Source organism: Terrapene carolina, unplaced genomic scaffold (genome assembly GCF_002925995.2).
Source record: "Terrapene carolina triunguis isolate 2854851 unplaced genomic scaffold, T_m_triunguis-2.0 Scaffold84, whole genome shotgun sequence".
NCBI lineage: Eukaryota > Metazoa > Chordata > Testudines > Emydidae > Terrapene > Terrapene triunguis.
Window position 1 is genome coordinate 2,988,723 of NW_020664435.1, and position 19,436 is coordinate 3,008,158.

General features: G+C 47.2%; 1 protein-coding gene across 1 annotated transcript in view; it reads right to left on the reverse strand.

Moving 5' to 3' along the window:
• The window catches only part of STT3B (STT3 oligosaccharyltransferase complex catalytic subunit B), an 83,950-nt gene extending 68,911 nt beyond the window's left edge, over positions 1–15,039 (reverse strand). The window contains exon 1 of the mRNA XM_024214624.3: positions 14,504–15,039. Within this exon, the coding sequence (XP_024070392.1) occupies positions 14,504–14,787 (284 nt within the window). The 5' untranslated portion in view covers positions 14,788–15,039. The remainder of the gene's footprint in view (positions 1–14,503) is intronic.
• Positions 15,040–19,436: the final 4,397 nt, after the last annotated feature.

The following is a 19,436-nucleotide window of genomic DNA, read 5'->3' on the forward strand; positions in this document are numbered from 1 at the left end:
AGTAAAATGTAAGGCAGAAGACAATACGGCCACGCGCCCTATACAAAGTTTTGCTGAACTAACATGTTAAAGCTGATGTGCAGCCCCTCTTTCTCTATCCAAGACATCCTTGAAAAAAACAGCAGATGGATGTGCACTGAAAAGTACAAGCTGACACAAACAGTCTTCTGATCCCAAGAACATGGTGCAAGTGCTACTGAGCTGAGACACTCTGAGCATGGAGAACAATACTATGTTGAAGCACAGAGGCACTGGCATGTCATGGAAGCGTTCTAAAAAGGACATCCTAATGTAGACACAGCAAAGGTGCTGGAACAGGGCTAAAACTGTTGGTATATGGCTTTCCATCAAAAGGAATGTTACAGAGTCCGCTGAGCAACAGATAGAGCTCAGCCTTCTTTACAAAAAAACAACAATGAAAACTCAGTTTTATTGCTTTCAAATTGGACAACCAACTCAAAACCAAAAGAACACTGTCAGCCACTGAAGAGGTTTAGCTAGAGCAGAAAAGTGAGATTATCACAAAAGTTCTCAGAATAAGATGACCAAAAGTAAAATGAGACTGACCCCAACAGTCATCACAAATTAAGATGCTACAGTGCAAATGTTTAATGGAATTTCTTTACTGTCAAACTTAATTTTCACCGTGGCAACTGAAAGAATAAAAACTATTACAAGGTAAAATGGATCATGAAACATATGTAGCATCTTTTCAAATATTACTTCAAACATTAGACACAGATAAATCGTGCTAGTCACTTGCATAACATACAGTAGTCAAAGTACCCTAAGAAGATTAATAAAACTTTTTGAACAGTTCATGAACTGCATTAGTTTTGACACTTGTTGTTCCACACTTTAGCAGACCAGATAGCCACCCATTAGCTTCCAATCCTGACCAGCCCCCCCCCAATACCAAACCCCCCCCACAAAAAAACAAACATAAAACTACAGATACAATTTCTTTTCACCCATTTCACTTTCTGAATGGGGAGAAAAATAGCTATAATATGAAGACAGTCCAATGATGTTTAAAAAAATGAAGTACTTTAAAATTCCTTAAATATATGAGAATTGTAAATATCTTTTATAAACATAACTATACTGTCAAGATAAAACATTCTTTTAAGATATTTTTTCCAAAATTATTTAAAAATAAATTCCAGTATGCATTGAATTGTATGTTGTAATATTACATTTTAGGACAGATTTGACATAAAGAAAGCAAGTTCAAGCCATACAGTAAGACTAAAGAAAGAAACCTGAAAGAGTAAAGGTAACTGTATCAAGAGAGGTATTATTGACCATTTGTCCTAAATATTTCAATTCAACACCCTTCAGGTCAGGAAACATGAAATGTTATTTTTCCAACTGGTTGGTAAAGATATATAGATATTCCATCTATTGTGGAGCTTCCCTAGTCAGTCATATGCATTCTTGAAGAAATACCCTTCTCAACATGTGGTTTTCCTCACTGTCTGCCAATCACTGGGAAGGGAAGATCAGAATTTAAAAAGCCTTCATAAACCCATGCCCACACAAAAACATACTTCTTGCAATGTAAAGCAACAGTTATTTACTGCTTATTGTGTGCCTGCATTAAAAGTATGTAAAAGTTGCAAGTCAACCACTCAAAATTTAAGAAATGCCAGAATTAACGTTGCCTGTACAATATAATTACATAATCATCGTAGTATTTTTTCCACAAGACCCCTTCCCCATTTATCATACAGCTTAAATCAGGTGTTCTCAACCTGGGAGTCGGGACCCCTCAGGGGGTCATGAGGCTATTACATGGGGGGTCACGAGCTGTCAGCCTCCACCCCAAACCCAGCTTTGCCTTCAGCATTTATAATGGTGTTAAATATATTAAAAAGTGTTTTTATCTTATCGGGGGGAGGGAGGTGTCACACTCAGAGGCTTGCTATGTGAAAGGGGTCACCAGTACAAAAGTTTGAGAACCACTGGCTTAGCTGGCCCAATGCATGAAACAGGGATATAGTAAATAAGGCTGCTGTTCACATAGCCCCTGCCTCATGTATTACAGAAGGTGGAAGGTATATACCCTGTTTCCCCGAAAATAAGACAGTGTCTTATATTAATTTTTGCTCCCAAAGATGCGCTAGGTCTTATTTTCAGGGGAGGTCTTATTTTTCCTGGAGCTTCGGGGCCTTATATTCCGGGGTGGCCTTATTATCGGGGAGGTCTTATTTTCGGGGGGATGCCTTATATTACAGCGAGAGGCAAAACTGGAAGTAGGTCTTATTTTCGGGGGATGTCTTATTTTCGGGGAAACAGGGTAGCTAACAAAGCAGAGAATAGCACTAAGAGAAAGGAAGCATGGGGTGGTATACTTTCCTTTTTTTTTTTTTTTAAAGTGGAAATAAATAAATAAAAGAAACGTTAGCATGTACAACAATCCCTGCCTGGGCTGACAGCTGTGTACGAGCCCAGGAGCTTCAACGGTGCAACATAAAACTCTATCACTTGAGCTAAAGGAGTAATTCCATTATCTGACAACAACAGAAAGCTTTATCTTACACGGACCAATCACTATAGGGGAACATTACTGTATATACTCGATCATAAGCCGGTTCATTTATAAGCCGACCCCCTCCCCCCCCCGGGATGGATAAGTAAAAATCGAAAATTTTTATAACCTGTTCATAACTATAATCCAGGGGTCAGGAAACTTTGGCTCCCGGGCCATCGGGATAAGCCGCTAGTGGTCCGCTTGAGCGTCCGCAGGCACGGAGGTAAACCTAAGTAAACAAAGTGTCCCGGCACGCCAGCTGCTTACCCTGACGGGCCGGGACAGCGACTGGTGGGGAAATTTTGGGGGGGGGGGGGGGGGGGAAGAAGCTGGGAGTCAGGAGAGTAATCCCTGTGACCACCCCACACATGACCCCACCCCAGCCCGGGACCCCCACACTCTCCCCATCCCATCCCTTCCCACCTTATCTGGGGAGGGCCAGGGGAGGATGTCTCTGACCTGGCTGGAGCTGCTCTGGTAGGCTGGGCAGCGCGGCCGCAGCTTGCTCCGGTGGGCCAGAGCGGGCAGCGCGGCCGCAGCCTGCTCTGGGGGATGGGGTCAAGCAGCACGGCTGCAGCCTGCCAGCCCCGGAGCTGCAGCTGCTTTGGAGGCTGGGGAAAGAGCAGCGTGGCCAGAAGTGGAGACTCTGGCCCCGCCTCCTCCCTTCTGTCTCTGCTGGCTGCGCTGCCTCTCCTTGCTTCTTCTGTTGGGGGGAGGGGCTGTGTCCCACTTCTCCCTCTCAATACCCGTTCATAAGCCGACCCCCTTCTCCGGTGCTTCCTTTTACTAAAAAAATTTGGCTTATGAACGAGCACATACGGTATATCACATGAAGAAGCAACCCCAGTTTTCAGCCAGCATACCCAAACATGTAGATTTGGCAGACTGACTGAGAAGCAGCATACTGGATAGAGATTTGGGTCTCCTATATTAAAGCCCTGGATTCTACTGACAGCTCTGCTATGACTGACCTGGAGCATACACTCAGTTATCCTTTCTGTAAAATGGAGGACTGATACTTTCCTCTGTACCCAGGTATAGTTATGTAGCCTTGCTTAATAATAAGAGCTGTGAAGTGCACAGAATTCTTAATATTAGCCAGAAGAAGAGGGGAGACTAGAATTAATGGTCCTCTGACTCCCTGACTAGCGCACCTTTCCCTATGCCAAAGGATATTTTAACAGGAGGTGAAATAAAAAAGCAAATCTATTTTGTCCACATCCATGTCCTGAAGTTCAGTTCTGTGTGGCTGCTTCAGAAAGGTGCAGGAAGCGCAAGGCTTGTCTACACTAACGCACGGGGCCAATCTAAGATATGCAACTTCAGCTATGTGAATAGCATAGCTGAAGTCAATGTACTTAGATCTACCTACTGTGTTGTCTTCACTGCGGTAAGTCGACAGCTGACGCTTTCCTGTCGACTCCGCTTGCGCTCCTCGTTCTGGTGGAGTACCGGAGTCGATGGGAGAGCACTCAGCGGTCGATTTATCACGTCTATACTAGACCCCAATGGATCGATTGCTGCCCACTGATCCGGCGGGTAGAGTAAACAAGCCCTCAGTGATGCTTGGAAGCATGTTCAGTGTGGCTGGAATTTAAGAAAATTCTGGAACAAGCCTTCAGCAGTTCTATATGTAAAATTGTGATTTTTACAGGATTGTAACTTGACCAGATCTGGACATATTTTCATGGGACAGCAAAAACATCTAACCCCAAAATTACCCATCCTCCCCAATTTCAAGCTCCTATTCCACACCCAGTAGACACTAGAGTATCTATCTATATTAAAAATAAAACCAAACAACAACAGGGGGGGGGGGGGACTTACCAGAAAAGTACCAAGATTGACCAAAACACCTATTTTTCCTCACTAGCCTTGTTCTCAAACATTTTTGCTTACATTTCCAAAATGAATTCTTCCTGAGTCAGAGACTAACCACAGAAGATTTCAGACAATCTGGTTATAGTTTGCCAAAGATCTGTTACCTTCTCAAAGGAGATCAAGTTGGTTTGGCATGATCTACCTTTTGTAAAACCATGTTGTATTTTGTTCCAATTACCATTGAGCTCAATTTCCTTAACTACTTTCTCCTTCAAAATTTTTTCCAAGACCTTGCATGCTACAGATGTCAAACTAACAGGCCTGTAGTTCCTGGGATCACTTTTTTTCCCTTTCTTAAAAATAGGAACTATGTTAGCAATTCTCCAGTCATGCAGTACAACCCCTGAGTTTACAGATTCATTAAAAATTCTTGCTAATAGGCTTGCAATTTCATGTGCCAGTTCCTTTAATATTCTTGGATGAAGATTATTTGGGCCCCCCGATTTAGTTCCATTAAGCTGTTCGAGTTTGGCTTCTACCTCGGACGTGGTAATATCTACCTCCATATCCTCATTCCCATTTGTCATCCTACCATTACCCCTAAACTCCTCATTAGCCTCATTAAAGACTGAGGCAAAGTATTTGTTTAGATATTGGGCCATGCCTAGATTATCCTTAACCTCCACTCCACCCCATCCTCAGTGTTTAGCGGTCCCACGTCTTTCTTTGTTTTCTTCTTATTTATATGGCTATAGAACCTTTTACTATTGGTTTTAATTCCCTTTGCAAGGTCCAACTCTACATGGCTTTTGGCCTTTCTCACTTTATCCCTACGTGTTCTGACCTCAATAAGGTAGCTTTCCTTGCTGATCCCTCCCATCTTCCACCCCTTGTAGGCTTTCTGCTTTTTCTTAATCACCTCTCTGAGATGCTTGCTCATCCAGCTTGGTCTACAACTTCTGCCTATGAATTTTTTCCCCTTTCTTGGGATGCAGGCTTCTGATAGTTTCTGCAACTTTGACTTGAAGTAATTCCAGGCCTCCTCCGCCTTTAGATCCACAAGTTCTTCAGTCCAATCCACTTCCCTAACTAATTTCCTTAATTCTTTAAAGTTAGCCCTTTTGAAATCAAAAACCCTAGTCACAGATCTATTTTTGTTTATCCTTCCATTTAGTTTGAACTGAATTAGCTCATGATTGCTCGAACTAAGGTTGTCTCCTACAACCATTTCTTCTATGAGGTCCTCACTACTCACCAAAACCAAATCTAAAATGGCATCCCCTCTTCTTGGTTCAGCAACTACTTGGTGAAGGAATCCATCAGCTATCACATCCAGGAAAATCTGAGCCCTATTATTATTACTAGCACTTATCCTCCAGTCTATATCTGGGAAGTTAAAGTCTCCCATAATCACACAATTCCCATCAGTATTTACTTCATTAAAAACATTAAAGAGGTCTCTATCCATATCCAAATCGGATCCCGGAGGTCTATAGCACACCCCAAGCACTATCCTAGGGGAGGCTCTAGTAGCTTTCTTCCCCAATGTGATTTTTGCCCAGACAGACTCTGTCTTATCCATTCCATCCCTTCTTATTTCTTTACAGTCTACCTCATCATTGATATAGAATGCTACTTCACCACCTTTGCCTTTGTTTCTGTCCTTCTTAAACAGCACATACCCTTCAATAGCTGTATTCCAGTCATGACTACTATTCCACCATGTTTCTGTTATCCCTATAATATCTGGTTTCACTTCCTGCACCAGTAACTCTAGTTCCTCCATTTTGTTACCTAGGCTCCTCGCATTGGTCTACAAACAGCTTAATTTTTGCTGTTTGGCTTTGCTCACATTCTTTACCTGATTAGGCACAGACATTCTACCGCCAGTATCACCTATAGACTGGTATCTACACTACCTTTCCTCCTTATGTCCATTCTCCTACCCATGGCTGTATCCTTTCTTACTTAGTTTTCCTCCCTCTCAATGTCAAAATCGGGCGTTGAGATTATCTGGACATCTCCCAACCATCTCCCCCAAATTCCTAGTTTAAAGCTCTCTTAATCAGTTGGGCCAGCCTCCATCCTAGAAGTCTATTTCCCTCCCTACTCAGGTAAAGTCCATTCCGAGAGAACAATCCTCTGTCCATGAATGCCTTCCAGTGGCCATACATCCCAAAGCCCTCCTTATAGCACCACTGCCTGAGCCATCTGTTGATCATCATAATCTTGTCACACCTTTGTTACCCTTCTCTAGGAACAGGCAGAATCCCACTGAAGATCACCTGAGCCTCGATTTCCTTAAGCGTCTTCCCCAGCCTGGCATAGTCTCCCTTGATACGTTCCAGCGGGAATCTAGCCGTATCATTTGTTCCCACATGAAAGACAATCAGTGGATTCTTTCCCACTCCTGTTAGGATCCTCTTCAACCTCAGGTCCACATCCCGTATCTTAGCACCCGCCAGACAGCACACCCTTCTGTTCTCTGGATCAGCTCTGGTTACATGCCTGTCTATTCTTCTCAGTAAGGAGTCCTCAATCATGTAGACCTGCCTTTTCCTGGTGATGGTGCGATTCTCCAGTCTATCCCCTGTTCCCTCTGGCTGCAAGTCCTCTTGATTCCTATTCTCCCTTGCAATCCTCTGCAACCCATTCTGTATCCTCCTGGGGCTCATATTTGGTGTTATCTCCAGTGACTCTTCCCCTCTTCCTACAGGACTAGCTGCTCTTCTCTTCTTCCTTGCCCTCTCACCTTCAGCGATCATCTGCTATGCCCCTTCTTCATTTTCAAACTCCACAAACCTGTTCCTGAGCTCTATTTCTCCTTCACTAGCCCGTCTTTTCCTCTGCCTGGTTCTCTTAGTCACATGCTTCCATTGACCATTTTCCTCACCCAGAAGTCTCCCCTCAGAGTTCTTTGGTCCTGCTTCCATCTGCAAGTCTGAATTTTTCCCTTCAGCCTCCTCATGTCTTTGCTCCATCATCTGCTCGAACCTCCTTCTAAACTCAACCAGAGTTTCCACCAATCTTCGGATCTTTTCTTCCATCAGCTCTATCAGGCGGCACTTCATGCAGACGAAACTCTTTTCAGGTACCCCTTCCAGGATCATGTAGATGCTGCAGCTTCCACATCCAGTCATCTTCATTGTATCTTCCACTGCTTGGGTCACTACCACTGCTGCCTCGGTATCTGTCATAGCCTTCCCACCTAAATCCTGTTAGTCCGGGAAACGCAAACCAAACCACCACCACCCACAGCAAAACAAACCCCCAAGGAGCACCAAAACACTGCCAGAACATCACACACTCCCTTCACTAGCCTGTCTGTTCCTCTGCTGCCTCTCTTAGTCTTCCAACAAACTCCTCCAACAGAACTCCCACTCAAACTCCCGTTTACAGCTCTGGCTCCTGTGCCACTGCAGCTGTCTAGGTTTCACTGCATTTGTTGTACTGCTAATAATTTGTTAGGGCACCTGGAGCTTTGGATAGGTGTCTTATTTTAAATCTAAATAAATAACAAAAATATTGGAATATTAAAAGAAAACCACACATCTATAGAGGATCATAAAGCCATTAGCTATAAAATAGCATTAGTTTTAAAATATCACTTGGGAGAAATTTTTTTTAACATAAGTACAAAACTATTCTACAGTTGAAAGTTCAACTTTCGTGATAAAGAGATTGCACTACACTACTTGTATTAGGTGAATTGAAAAATACTATTTCTTTTGTTTTTTTACAGTGCAAATATTTGTCATCAAAAATAAATATAAAGTGAGCACTGTGCACATTGTATTCTGTGTTGTAGTTGAAAACAATATATTTGAAAAACGTGGAAAACATCTGAAAATATTTAAATAAATGGTATTCTACTGTTTAACAGAACAATTAATCGCGATTAACTTTTTTAACGGTGTGCTTAATCATGATTAATTTTTTTAATCGCTTGACAGCTCTAATTGTAACCAAGCTTGATACCACCCCTTAAATTCCTTGGGAATTTTGAAAGTCCCCTTCCTGTTTGCTCGGTGACGCATGCAGTGGTCTCAGTGCATCCTTCCAAGTGATCATGCCTGCTGCATGCTCCAGGCAATCCCCCGCTTGGAGCAATGCCGAGCTGCTGGACCTCATCCGCATTTGGGGAGAGGAGGCTGTCCAGTCCCAGCTGCGCTCCAGCCGTAGGAATTATGATACCTACAGACAGATTTCACGATGCATGACAGAAAGACATACTGCAGTGCAGGGTCAAAGTGAAGGAAGTGCACAAGGTGCGGGAGGCAAACCGGTGCTGTGCCCACAAGCTGCCGGTTCTACAAAGAGCTGGACGCGATACTTGGTGGAAACCCCACCTCCACTGCGAAGGCCACTGTGGATACTTCGGTGGCTCACGTGCCAATAGAGAGTGGACCGAGGCAGGAGGAGAAAATCTTGGATGGGGGGGGAGGGGGACCCAGAGGCAGAGGATGACTCGGAGGTCAGAGATGCATGCAGCTAGGAGCTCTTCTCTACTCTGGAGGAAGCTAGTCATTCACAGCTGTCAGAGCTTGGTGAAGCGCAAACAGGAGAGGAGGCCCCTGGTAAGTGGCTTTGATTTTGGGAATCGCTGAAGCCAGTTGTTGGGGGCAGGAGGGTTGCAGAAAGCAGGCTTGTGTCTGTATGATGCGTGTACTACCACATGCCTAGTCTGAGCCGCAGAACAGGGTGTTGATTGACTCCCTCACGTCACAGGAATCTGCCTCAGAGATCTTCACAAACTTTCATGGAGATACTGGACAATCTGCTGCCGCAGGTTCTTTAGCAGAGCTGCTTTATTTCTTGCCCCATTAAGGGTAACTTTCCCATGCCACTCTGTCGTCACGGGGGAACCGACCATTGCTGCACACAGGTGAGCCGCATAAGGGCCAGGGCGGAAGCTGCAGTCTTGGAGAAGACCCTCCCTTGATTCCCAGCGAGATATCTTCCATAATGAACACAGCCTGTGGAAAATGTGGGGACAGGAATGATTATAAGGCCCCCCCCTACAGTGCTGGCTCTCCCCAAGAGCCATGTGCCCAGTACAGTCCTGGAACACTGATTTCCCCAGCACCTGTGGTTACTCACCATTTTTGGGGTCTTGTAGCTTGTGTCCTTGCCTGGGGTCAGCCAGTTAGTGACAGGTATGTGAAGAGTGGCTGTGTTTTAAATCACTGAATCAGTGGTCTGTGTGTTGCAAACAATATTGCTTCTGTAAAATGTTGTATTTTGGCTTTACAGATATAACCTTCAGAGCCCAGCCTCCCTCTTTTTCATCGCCGGCTGAACAGCTGCGCAGAATTAGAAAGCGGCCACGAAGAACTAAAGAGGACTTTCTGAATGATTTCATAATGCACTCCACAGCCGAAAAAACAAGAATTGAAGGAGTGGCGGGACAGCGAGAAGAGGGACTGAAAGGAGAAAGCGGCGCACCAGAACAAAGCAGCTCTTAAATGTTATGGTTTGCAGTGCTAGTAGCACAAGCAGACACGCTGCAGGTGCTACTAGCACTGCAAACCGAGCAGCTCCGCACCTCGCCGCACCTCCCCTGCAGCCGCTGACGCAAAACTCTCTCTCATGCACCCCCAGACACCACCAACACACTCTTATCAACCTCCTGGTTCCAGTCTGTACCCATTGCATTCCACTCCTGCCCCATCACAGTCCAGCCCTGCAGACTCCCGGTACCCACTGCACTCAACACCCATCCCTCTGCAGTTTAGCCCCGCTGAAGTACAGTACCCACTGCACTGTACTCCAAAGGACAAGGCTGCATATGACACCTGGACATACACAAATCTTTAACCATCCCAGGACCCCACCTCCTCCTTGGACCCTCCCTTCCCCCATCCCCCACAGTGCTGATGCGTGTGTTTGTCTCTCTCCTCTTGTTGCAATTTTTTAATAAAAGAATTGTTTTGGTTTGAAAGCAATCTTTATTCCATTAATTGAAAGCAAACAGAGCCCTGCAAAACAACAGGCAATTTTCTAAAACCTTCACAGTGCATAGTCTGCACCAATCACGATCACCTCCGAGCATTACAAGCACCGCACTCCCGAGCATAGCAACAAATATTAGTAGCTTTCAGATTCAAATTGCTGCCTCAAGGCATCCCTGATCCTTATGGCCCTGCGCTGCGCACCTCTAATAGCTCGGGCTCTGGCTGTTCAAATTCAGCCTCCAGGCGCTGAGCCTCAGTGGTCCAGCCCTGAGTGAAGCTTTCACTCTTCCCTTCCCAAATATTATGGAGCGTACAGCACGCAGCTATAAGCATAGGAATATTGTCATCTGCCAGGTCCAGCCTCCCATATAGGCAGCGCCAGCGGGCCTTTAAACGGCCAAAATCACACTCAACAGTCATGCTGCACTTGCTCAGCCTGTTGTTGAACCGCTCCTTGCAGCTGTCAAGGTTCCCCGTGTATGGCTTCATAAGCCACGGCGTTAAGGAGTAGACAGGGTCTCCCAGGATCACAATGGGCATTTCGACTTCCCCTACAGTGATCTTCTGGTCCGGGAAAAAAAATCTCTGCTTGCAGCTTCCTGAACAGGCCAGTGTTCCGAAAGATGCATGCGTCATGCACCTTTCTGGACCAGCCTGCATTAATGTCCATGAAACGCCCACAGTAATTCACAAGCGCCTGGAGAACCATAGAGAAATACCCCTTCCAATTAATGTACTCGGTGGCTAGGTGGTCTTGTGCCAGAATTGGAATATGCGTGCCATCTATCGCCCCTCTGCAGTTAGGGAAGCTCATTTATGCAAGCCATCCACATTGCCCAGAGTCACGGTCTTTCAGAGCAGAATGCGATTAATGGCCCTGCACACTTCCGTCAACCCAACAGTCGACTTTCCCACTCCGAACTGGTTAGCGACCAATCGGCAGCAGTCTGGAGTAGCCAGCTTCCACAGTGCAATCGCCACATGCTTCTCCAACGACAAGTTAGCTCTCATTCTCGTGTCCTTGAGCCGCAGGGCTGGGGTGAGCTCATCACACAGTCCCATGAATGTGGCTTTCCTCATCTGAAAGTTCTGCAGCCACTGCTTGTCATCCCAGACATGCATCATGATGTGATCCCACCACTGAGCGCTTGTTTCCCGAGCTCAAAAGCCGCGTTCCACTATGGTCAGCACCTCCGTGAATGCCACAAGCAATCTTGTGTCGTAGCTACTATGCGTGGCGAGATCAATGTCACACTCCTCTTGCCTTTGTAGTTTAAGGAAAAACTACACTGCTACTCGTGACATGTTACTGAGAGTGAGCAGCATATTGGTCGACAGTGCGGGATCCATTCCTGCACACCGAAGAGGCAGAGCACGCAGTACACAAACGGTTGAAAGACGGCACCAAATGCGGATGGAAGCACAGAGATTGCTGGGATGCGAAGCAATGCATCATGGGCCACTGGGACAGAACCCAGGATGCCCCGCAACCCCCTCCTCCTTCCCACAACTCTTAGCAGCAGAAGAGGAAGAGATGCTCTGTGGGATAGCTGCCCAGAGTGCATCACTCCGAATACTGATGCAAGTGCCGCAAGTGTGAACATGCTGTTGCACAGGCAGCTGACAGTGTGAACACACAACAGTGGTTTCCCTTCAGCGCTCTCTGAGCTGCGATGTAACTGACAGTGATGTAACTCTGCCAGTGTAGACATACCCTAGGAAGGAGGCAGGTACTGAGATTTTTACCTGGGCGTGGTTCCTGGACTCTGCTTATGGATTCTTTCTAACTGGACTTTGACTTGTAGGAGTGTTATAAATTTGCAATTCTACTCCTATCTAACTGCTCAAATGGAGGAGCAGCTCTGTCTCCTCCTCCTGTCTCCTTGCACTAAGACAGCTGCAATGTAGAAGGGTCTCCTCTACTCCATCTTTCTTCCAGATCTTGCACAGTTTAGGTTCTCTTCCCCACTAAATAGCTCTACTGCCTACTGCTACACTTCTGGCATGTAGCATCATAACATTGACATGATTCTTGACATTTTCACTGCTGCTCCAAGACTTGCAGAATAACCACTGGGTTTTGTTAACTTTATTCTACAGATGATTGACAAAGCTACATGCAGCAGCAGATAGACCGAAGCTGTCTGTTTGTAGTCAGGAAGATGACTGCATCTAACATGCTGTTTACAAGTAGAACGTTACCTTTGCTGCCATAAGAGCTAGAAATTTAATTTTTGTTTTATCTCCCCCCTTTTTTTTTTTAATTTGATACTACATCACCTAACTCACGACAGCACAATTCCCATTCATCTGAGGAGAATGAACCTTGATAAAAAAGAATAACGGGAAGCAATTAGGGGAGAATTTAGACCTATACCAGGAAAAACTTCCTGACTGCGAAAACTATTGCAGTTGGAAACTATTTCAAAGTGTAAATCCCTTTACCTACATTTAGAACAGAAAAGCATTAAAAAAATTATATAGGCGACAATTCCTAAAGTATGCACCAAAGTTAATAATCCCTTAATCTCTAATTTATATTAATTTAGATTTGCATTTCAATTTCACTTATTTACATTTACACAATAAAACACTCTTATAATGGGCCAATGCTTGAACTAAGTATCCTTTACTTTTGCTTTTTCAGTACAGAATTTGCATTAAAGGGATTTAACACAATGCTTAAGAACAAAGCCTTCATCGTGTTCTTTACTTCTCTGGACACTACCTCTGCCCTCAAATACCATAATTTGCAAACTAAATAAAAGTTGCACCTAAACTGAATATTCAAGTGTGCAAATTGAAATGTACAATATCTATTTAGTAAAACATTACATTTTTTCTAGATTTTATAAAACCAATAAAATGTGTACTCAGTATTTCAAAACATAGAGCATGCCCTTCCCTCAAAATGATCAACCATAAGAGACCTCAGACCTAAAATTTTGGCTTGTTTAAAAAAAAAATAAGAAAATCAAATGAATAATGCAAAAATATCTTACTTAAGGATCTAAATACGGGGCACCTTCCTAGAATGGTCTCAACTAACACAAGATACAATATTTCAATGCCATACTCTCCAAAAAATTTCCCCACACTCCTGCTGTATTCCTCTGAGCCACAAACCTTGCTGCAAGGACTAGAACAGAAATTAGTGCAGCATTTCTTGATCTTTTGCATAACATGGTTCCATTCCCTCCAACTACAAGAATCCAGTTTATTTTCTAAAGATTGTTTTCATTTGTATATAATGATATTTGAGAAACAGTAAGAAACCTTAGGTTAAAAAAAAAAACCTGGGCACTTTGAAATATCTGGCAGTAAATCAGTGTCACCCGTTTTATTGTAATCCCACCAGTCACTTTTATGAAGATTTACTTCCTGAGGTGCATTCCTTACCCTCCTCCCTCCCTGGCCCTGGTCAAAAAGGAATCCAGTGAAAGAATACTATGAAGTGCTACTGCACATCTGGAGACAACAATGTGACAGAAGGACTTTATATGAAATTCTTTGGTTCATCTTCATTTAAAAAAGCACATACTGATTTCAATTTCTCCAATGTAACTCTGCAGCCCACCTGCCTGCTGTTGCCACAACTTTCCCGATACCTCCCTTGCCACAAAACCTGTATTTTGTACCAACACTCCTAGCTGCAGCATGCAAGATTCAACTCAAAGGGGGCACACAGGAAGGAGATAGGCAAAGCAATAAGGCTGCTTCATTTTAACACCTTTCTTCCGATCACACCGATTAACCATGCTCCGCAAAGCCCACACACATTGGCTGCGTATTACCGCTTCTGTGCCCTACCTTCGGGTCCCGCTCACGCTGCCTCCCAGCCCGACGCCTGCCTGCGCCTCCTCGCTCGGCCCACGGCCCCCTTCGCCTCGCGTGTCCCAATACCTGATGCCCCTTCGCTCCTAGCCCAGCCGCACCACGTCCTCTCGCGGCTCCCACCCGCCAGCAGTGGGAGGAACAGGCGCAGCTCAACTTGGCGAAGTGGGCGAGCGGCCCCGCAGGCCGGTGCCCGGCCGGATTGGGCCGTTCACCGGGGGCAGCGCTCCGCCTCCGGAGCTCGGGGGGGTGGCGCGTTCATCGCCCAGCCCAGGGGCAGCGCAGGGACCAGCCCCGACCCCTTGCCCCCGCCCTCCCCACTACCCCCTACCCCAGGGCGGCGGCGGCGGCGACGACTCACCAGGGGTCGAACTCGTGGATGATGCTCTCGAAGCGGATGACGGCGAAGAGCCGGGAGCTGAAGCCGGCCAGCCAGGCCAGGAAGAGGATGGTGAAGGAGAGCAGCGACTGCCAGCCCGCCGGCTGCGACAGGCCCCCCGACAGGCCGCCTCCACCCGCCGGGGGGCCGCCGGCAGCCGCCGCGGAGGAGCCGCTGCCCGTCCCGGGCCGGCTATTCCCCAGCGCCAAGGAGCCGGCGGAGTTGGCGGGTTTGTGCCTGTGGTCGGGGGCCGAGTGCTCCGCCATGTTGTACCCCGGGCTCCTCGCAGTCTCTCCGCCTAGCGCACGGGCGGGAGGAAGGAGGGAGGGTCCGCCCGCTCTCTGAGCGCTACGGCGGGGGCTGTGGCTGCCTCACTGGCTTCCCCCGGCCGCCGCCTCGCCGAGCCGGGATCTGCCTCCCGACGCAGCCGTCAACATCCCAGTGCGGCGCGAGGCAGAGAGCGCGACCGGGACAGCGCGCGCGAGCTGAGGGGCAAGGAGGAGCGAGAAGGAGGGGCCACAGGCTGAGAGAGGAGGCGGGCGGAGGGGGAAGGAGGAGCCGGCGGGGGGCGGGGTGGGGCGCGAGGGAGGCAGAGAGGCTGCGCACGAGTGGGTGGGAGGCAGAGAAGTGGGAGACGGGGGAGGGCCGCGCGCGAGCCAAGAGGAAACCGTACGGGGAGATGACGTGGGAGACAGTGGGGCGAGGCTGGGGCATGAGACTACCAAGGCCTAAAGCCGCAGGCGATTCAGAAGAGGTGCGAGGATAAATGAATGGGAGTCTCTTCCCCCCGCCCATCTGAGAGAGGGCGGAGCTAGCAGAGGGGAGGGGGAATAGAGGAGGTGAAGGGGGAGGAGGAACCAATCTCCACCTTACGCTCTCAGTCATGCCCTCCCTGGCAACCTGTCACAGAGCGACAGGTATTTCCATGGGGCAGGGACAGGCCAATGATCTCAGCCAATCAGAACAGACGTGGCAGGGGAAGAGGCGGCTTTACCAACAGCGACCAATGGAAAAGGGACAGTGCGAAGTGGAAGAATGTGATTGGCGGCTGTATCCACCAATTATATTAAGGCGGGGGGGGGGGAACGTAGTTTAACGGTCACGTGAGATAAATGAGGTAGTTGGGGGTTAGGAAATCCTAGGGCTGTCGGCTTCCTGCCAGGGGGCTCGTGCAGTGCCTCTGGGGTGGGGACGCGGCGGGAAGTCGCAGCTCGCCCCGCTCCGAGGCCCGCAGCAAAGCGGAGCGCGGAATGCTGGGAGCTGTACTCTCGGCCTGGCTTCGCTTTGGGCCCCTTGCCTGGGCTGGCTGTGCTCGTCCTGCCTGGCCTAGGCATCCAGGGCCTGCCCTGGCCAGCTGTAGGGAGTAAGACTGTGAATGCTGAGGACGGGGTTGGGTGTAGGGTGAAGGTCATGCAGACTGGTGGGCACTAGCGTGGCAAGAGCAGCCAGGAGTTGTTTCCCCATCTGCTTGGGGTCAGGGCCTGGCCTCAAGAGTGAACTGTCTCCCCCCCACCTATTATACTGATGCTCAGCCCTGCCTGCCCCTCTCTGCTGCAGGTGGGGAGGGTGAGGCAAAAGCTGATGTTCAGGCCATGTCTCTCTCCAGTTGGCTGGGGTGCTGAAACAAGTTTTATAGTGGGAATGCTGAAAGCCATTGAACCAAACTGCAAATCCTGTATATAATGGAAACCCCTTCAAGCTAGGGGGTGTGGTAGCATACCCAGCATCCCTAGCTCCACCACAAATGGCAGCTGGGATATGCCTGATCTTATCTGGCAGCAGGATTGGAGAGGGAGGCAACTCAAGGCCTGGTTTTGCCCCAGCCTCACCTGCCTCTGGAGCCTTGTTCTATTGTGTATAGGCTTTCAAACTGTGCTCTTCAACCTAGTATTGGGGTGCCTTCCATCACACCACTGTCACATGTTTATCCTCTCCTGAGGAGGGGGTGGGGAGAAGAAGAGCAAGTGCATTGTCTCCAGTTGGGTTGGGGGGAATCTGCCTCCCAAACACTGTAAAGTGTTACTAGCTGTCGTGACTTGCTAGTCTTGCAATATTTAGTGTCTTTCTTAAAGTCCCATTTCTTGAAGCCGTATAACTGCATGATAAGTTAAGTATTCATTTTAAAAAGGTTTATAGCAGAAACAAGTTTGGAGGCAAATTTTAAAAGAAAACTTCTATTTTTAAATGTTCACTAACTTTGGGGGGCCTGACGCATCGGGGGCCTGACTTTTTGAGCATGTGGATTGCTAGTACTGCTGCAAACTATATAGCCAGTCCTGCTGCTGTGATCCTAATCAAGGAAATGGAAACAGAGGGAGATCCTCCATTCTTTATATGAAACCTAGTGTGAGAGTAGGCGCTGCCCAGGAAAATGCATGGCACTTCTGCACTGTTGAATACTTGTACTGCTAACTCATTATGTGCCCTTCCCTTAGGTTTAATTTTCCAAAACGGTCACTCAGGGTTTTGGTGCCTCAATTTTGGGCATTCAACTTGAGACACAAAAGGCCTGATTTTCAGAGGTAATGAGTACTTGCAGCTTCCCTTTCAGTTACTATTTATACTCAGCACTTCTGAAAATAAGGCCCTAGCTGTTTCAGGTTGTATGTTCAAAATTAATTCTTGCCTTCTGTGTCTCTGTTCCCCAGCTGTTAAGAGAAGAATAATTTCCCTTGTAGGTAATTTGAGATCCTTAGCTGAAAGATGTTATATAAGTGGAAGGCAATATTGTTGTCCAAGAGGGACTTGATTACTTTTTCCTCAATATTTGAGTTATTTTACTGTGGTGCTTGGTAGCAGTAAAGAAGCTGAGCATATAGTAAGTAGCATCCAAATCTTGACACAACACCCATCCTCATCAGAGCATGAGAATTTATGTAATTTGTATAACAAATCAAATAATTACTACTGTATAAGTACCACAAAAAATATACAATCAATATTGTATATCAATAGATAAAGACCCCCTTCCTGCAGGCACAGGAGCCCACCCACATGGATCTTGCTACTCAGCCATAGTTATTTTACTCTTTGCTATATGACGCTTTATGTAGCATAACTAAGTATCAAACCTGTTTGTTAACCTCTTTGTCTCAGATGCATGGCTTGCTCCAGAATAGAGTGATTTTAAAAGCTATTTTAATATTAGTCCTAAATTGGGGGAGTTTCCACTTCAAATAGCCATTAAGTCTCTAAATTTAAGCTGTGTAATTTTTTTTTTAATTATCGCTTGGCCATGCTGTTGCTTCTAAAGTCTATATAGAGTGGGGGATTTTAGATTAAGGTCCAGGAAAACTTTGAGAAAACTACAAAATAGTGCTGCCAAATGTATGCATACTTTAAAAAAAAATAGCTTTTTAATATAATAAATTTACTTTGCTAGTTGTGTTCTAATAGGCCAATAATATGTCTGAGGGAAATGAAATTAAACACATTGAATGCTCCTGTTCCAATGTTCCCTCCCAGATTATTAAAATAAACTGACCAACTGGCAATTCAAGTGAAGGATTTTTTTTAATTGGTTCATGAGCAAAGAGCAAATGTGTCTAAAAGTTTGCCAGCATCAATCTTTTTCTGATGTGGACTGATTTTTATTTCTGAACCAGTCTCATTCCATTCTTCTGGAGAGATGATTTGCTATTAGCAGTTATGATCCAATCTTTTGGCAGCAACACTTCCTGGCAGTGATTCAGTAGATATTGCTTTAAAGGAATGATGGCGGTGTGTATAGGAAATGGTCACCAACCCGTCGATCGCGATGGACTGGTCGATCCTGGATCCTCTGCCAGTCAGTCGCAATCTCCGGGCCGCTAAAAGTCCAGCGGTGCAGTGGTGCTCAGGCAGGCTGCATGCCTACCGTGGCCCCACATCGCTCCTGGAAGCAGCTGGCTGCTGGCACATCTCTGTAGCTCATGGGAGGGAGGAGGCAGCTATGCACACTGCCCCCAGCACCGTCCCCGCAGCTCCCATTGGCTGGGAACTGGGCAACGGGAATTGCAGGGGTGGCGCTTGCGGGCACAGGCAGCGCACGGAGGCCCTCTGCCCCCAACCCGGGGGCTGCAGAGATATGCCAGCAGCCAGCCGCTTCCGGGAGCGGCGTGGGGCCACGGCAAGCAGGCAGTCTGCCTGAGCCCGGCCGCAGCACCACTGCCCAGGAGCCGCCTGTGGTAAGCGCCTCCTGGCTGGAGCCTGCACCTTGCACCCAAACCCACTGCCTCAGCCCGGAGTCCCCTCCTGCACCCAAACTCCCTTCCAGACCCCTCACCCTCTCCTGTACCCCAATCCCCTGCACCTACCCAGAGCTCCCTCCTGCACCCAAATTCCCTCCCAGAGCTTGCACCCCTCACTCCTGCACCCCAAACCCCTGCCCTAGGCTCAGCCAATGCACACCCCACAGTTGATGATGTTACACTGATTTGTGACGATCCCTGAAAGATTTTGGATCTATAAACCGCAAATCACACTAATAAGTAAAATTCATGAAATGTCCAGTGGATTCTATGAGATTAGGTGCAGTGTGACCATATGACCCCTGCACCCAAACTCTTTCCCAGAGCTTGCACCCCTCACTCCTGCACCCTAACCCCGTGCCCCAGGCTCAGCCCGAAGCCCCCTCCTACACTGCAAACCTCTCAGCCCCAGCCCAGAGCCTGCACCCTCTCCCCTACCCCAACCCTGTGAAAGTGAGTGAGGGTAGGGGAGAGTGAGTGACAGAGGGAGGGGGGATGGAGTGAGCGGGGTGGGGCCACGGGGAAGAGGCAGGGTAGATCCTGGGTTAATCTTAAATTCAAAAAGTGATCTTATGCGTAAAAAGGTTGGAGACCACTGGTATAGGAGATCTTTCCTATCTCATCCCCCCCTTTCCCTCTCCTTCCCCCCCACCTCCACCCCTGCTGTGGAGAGTCCAGGAAAGGAT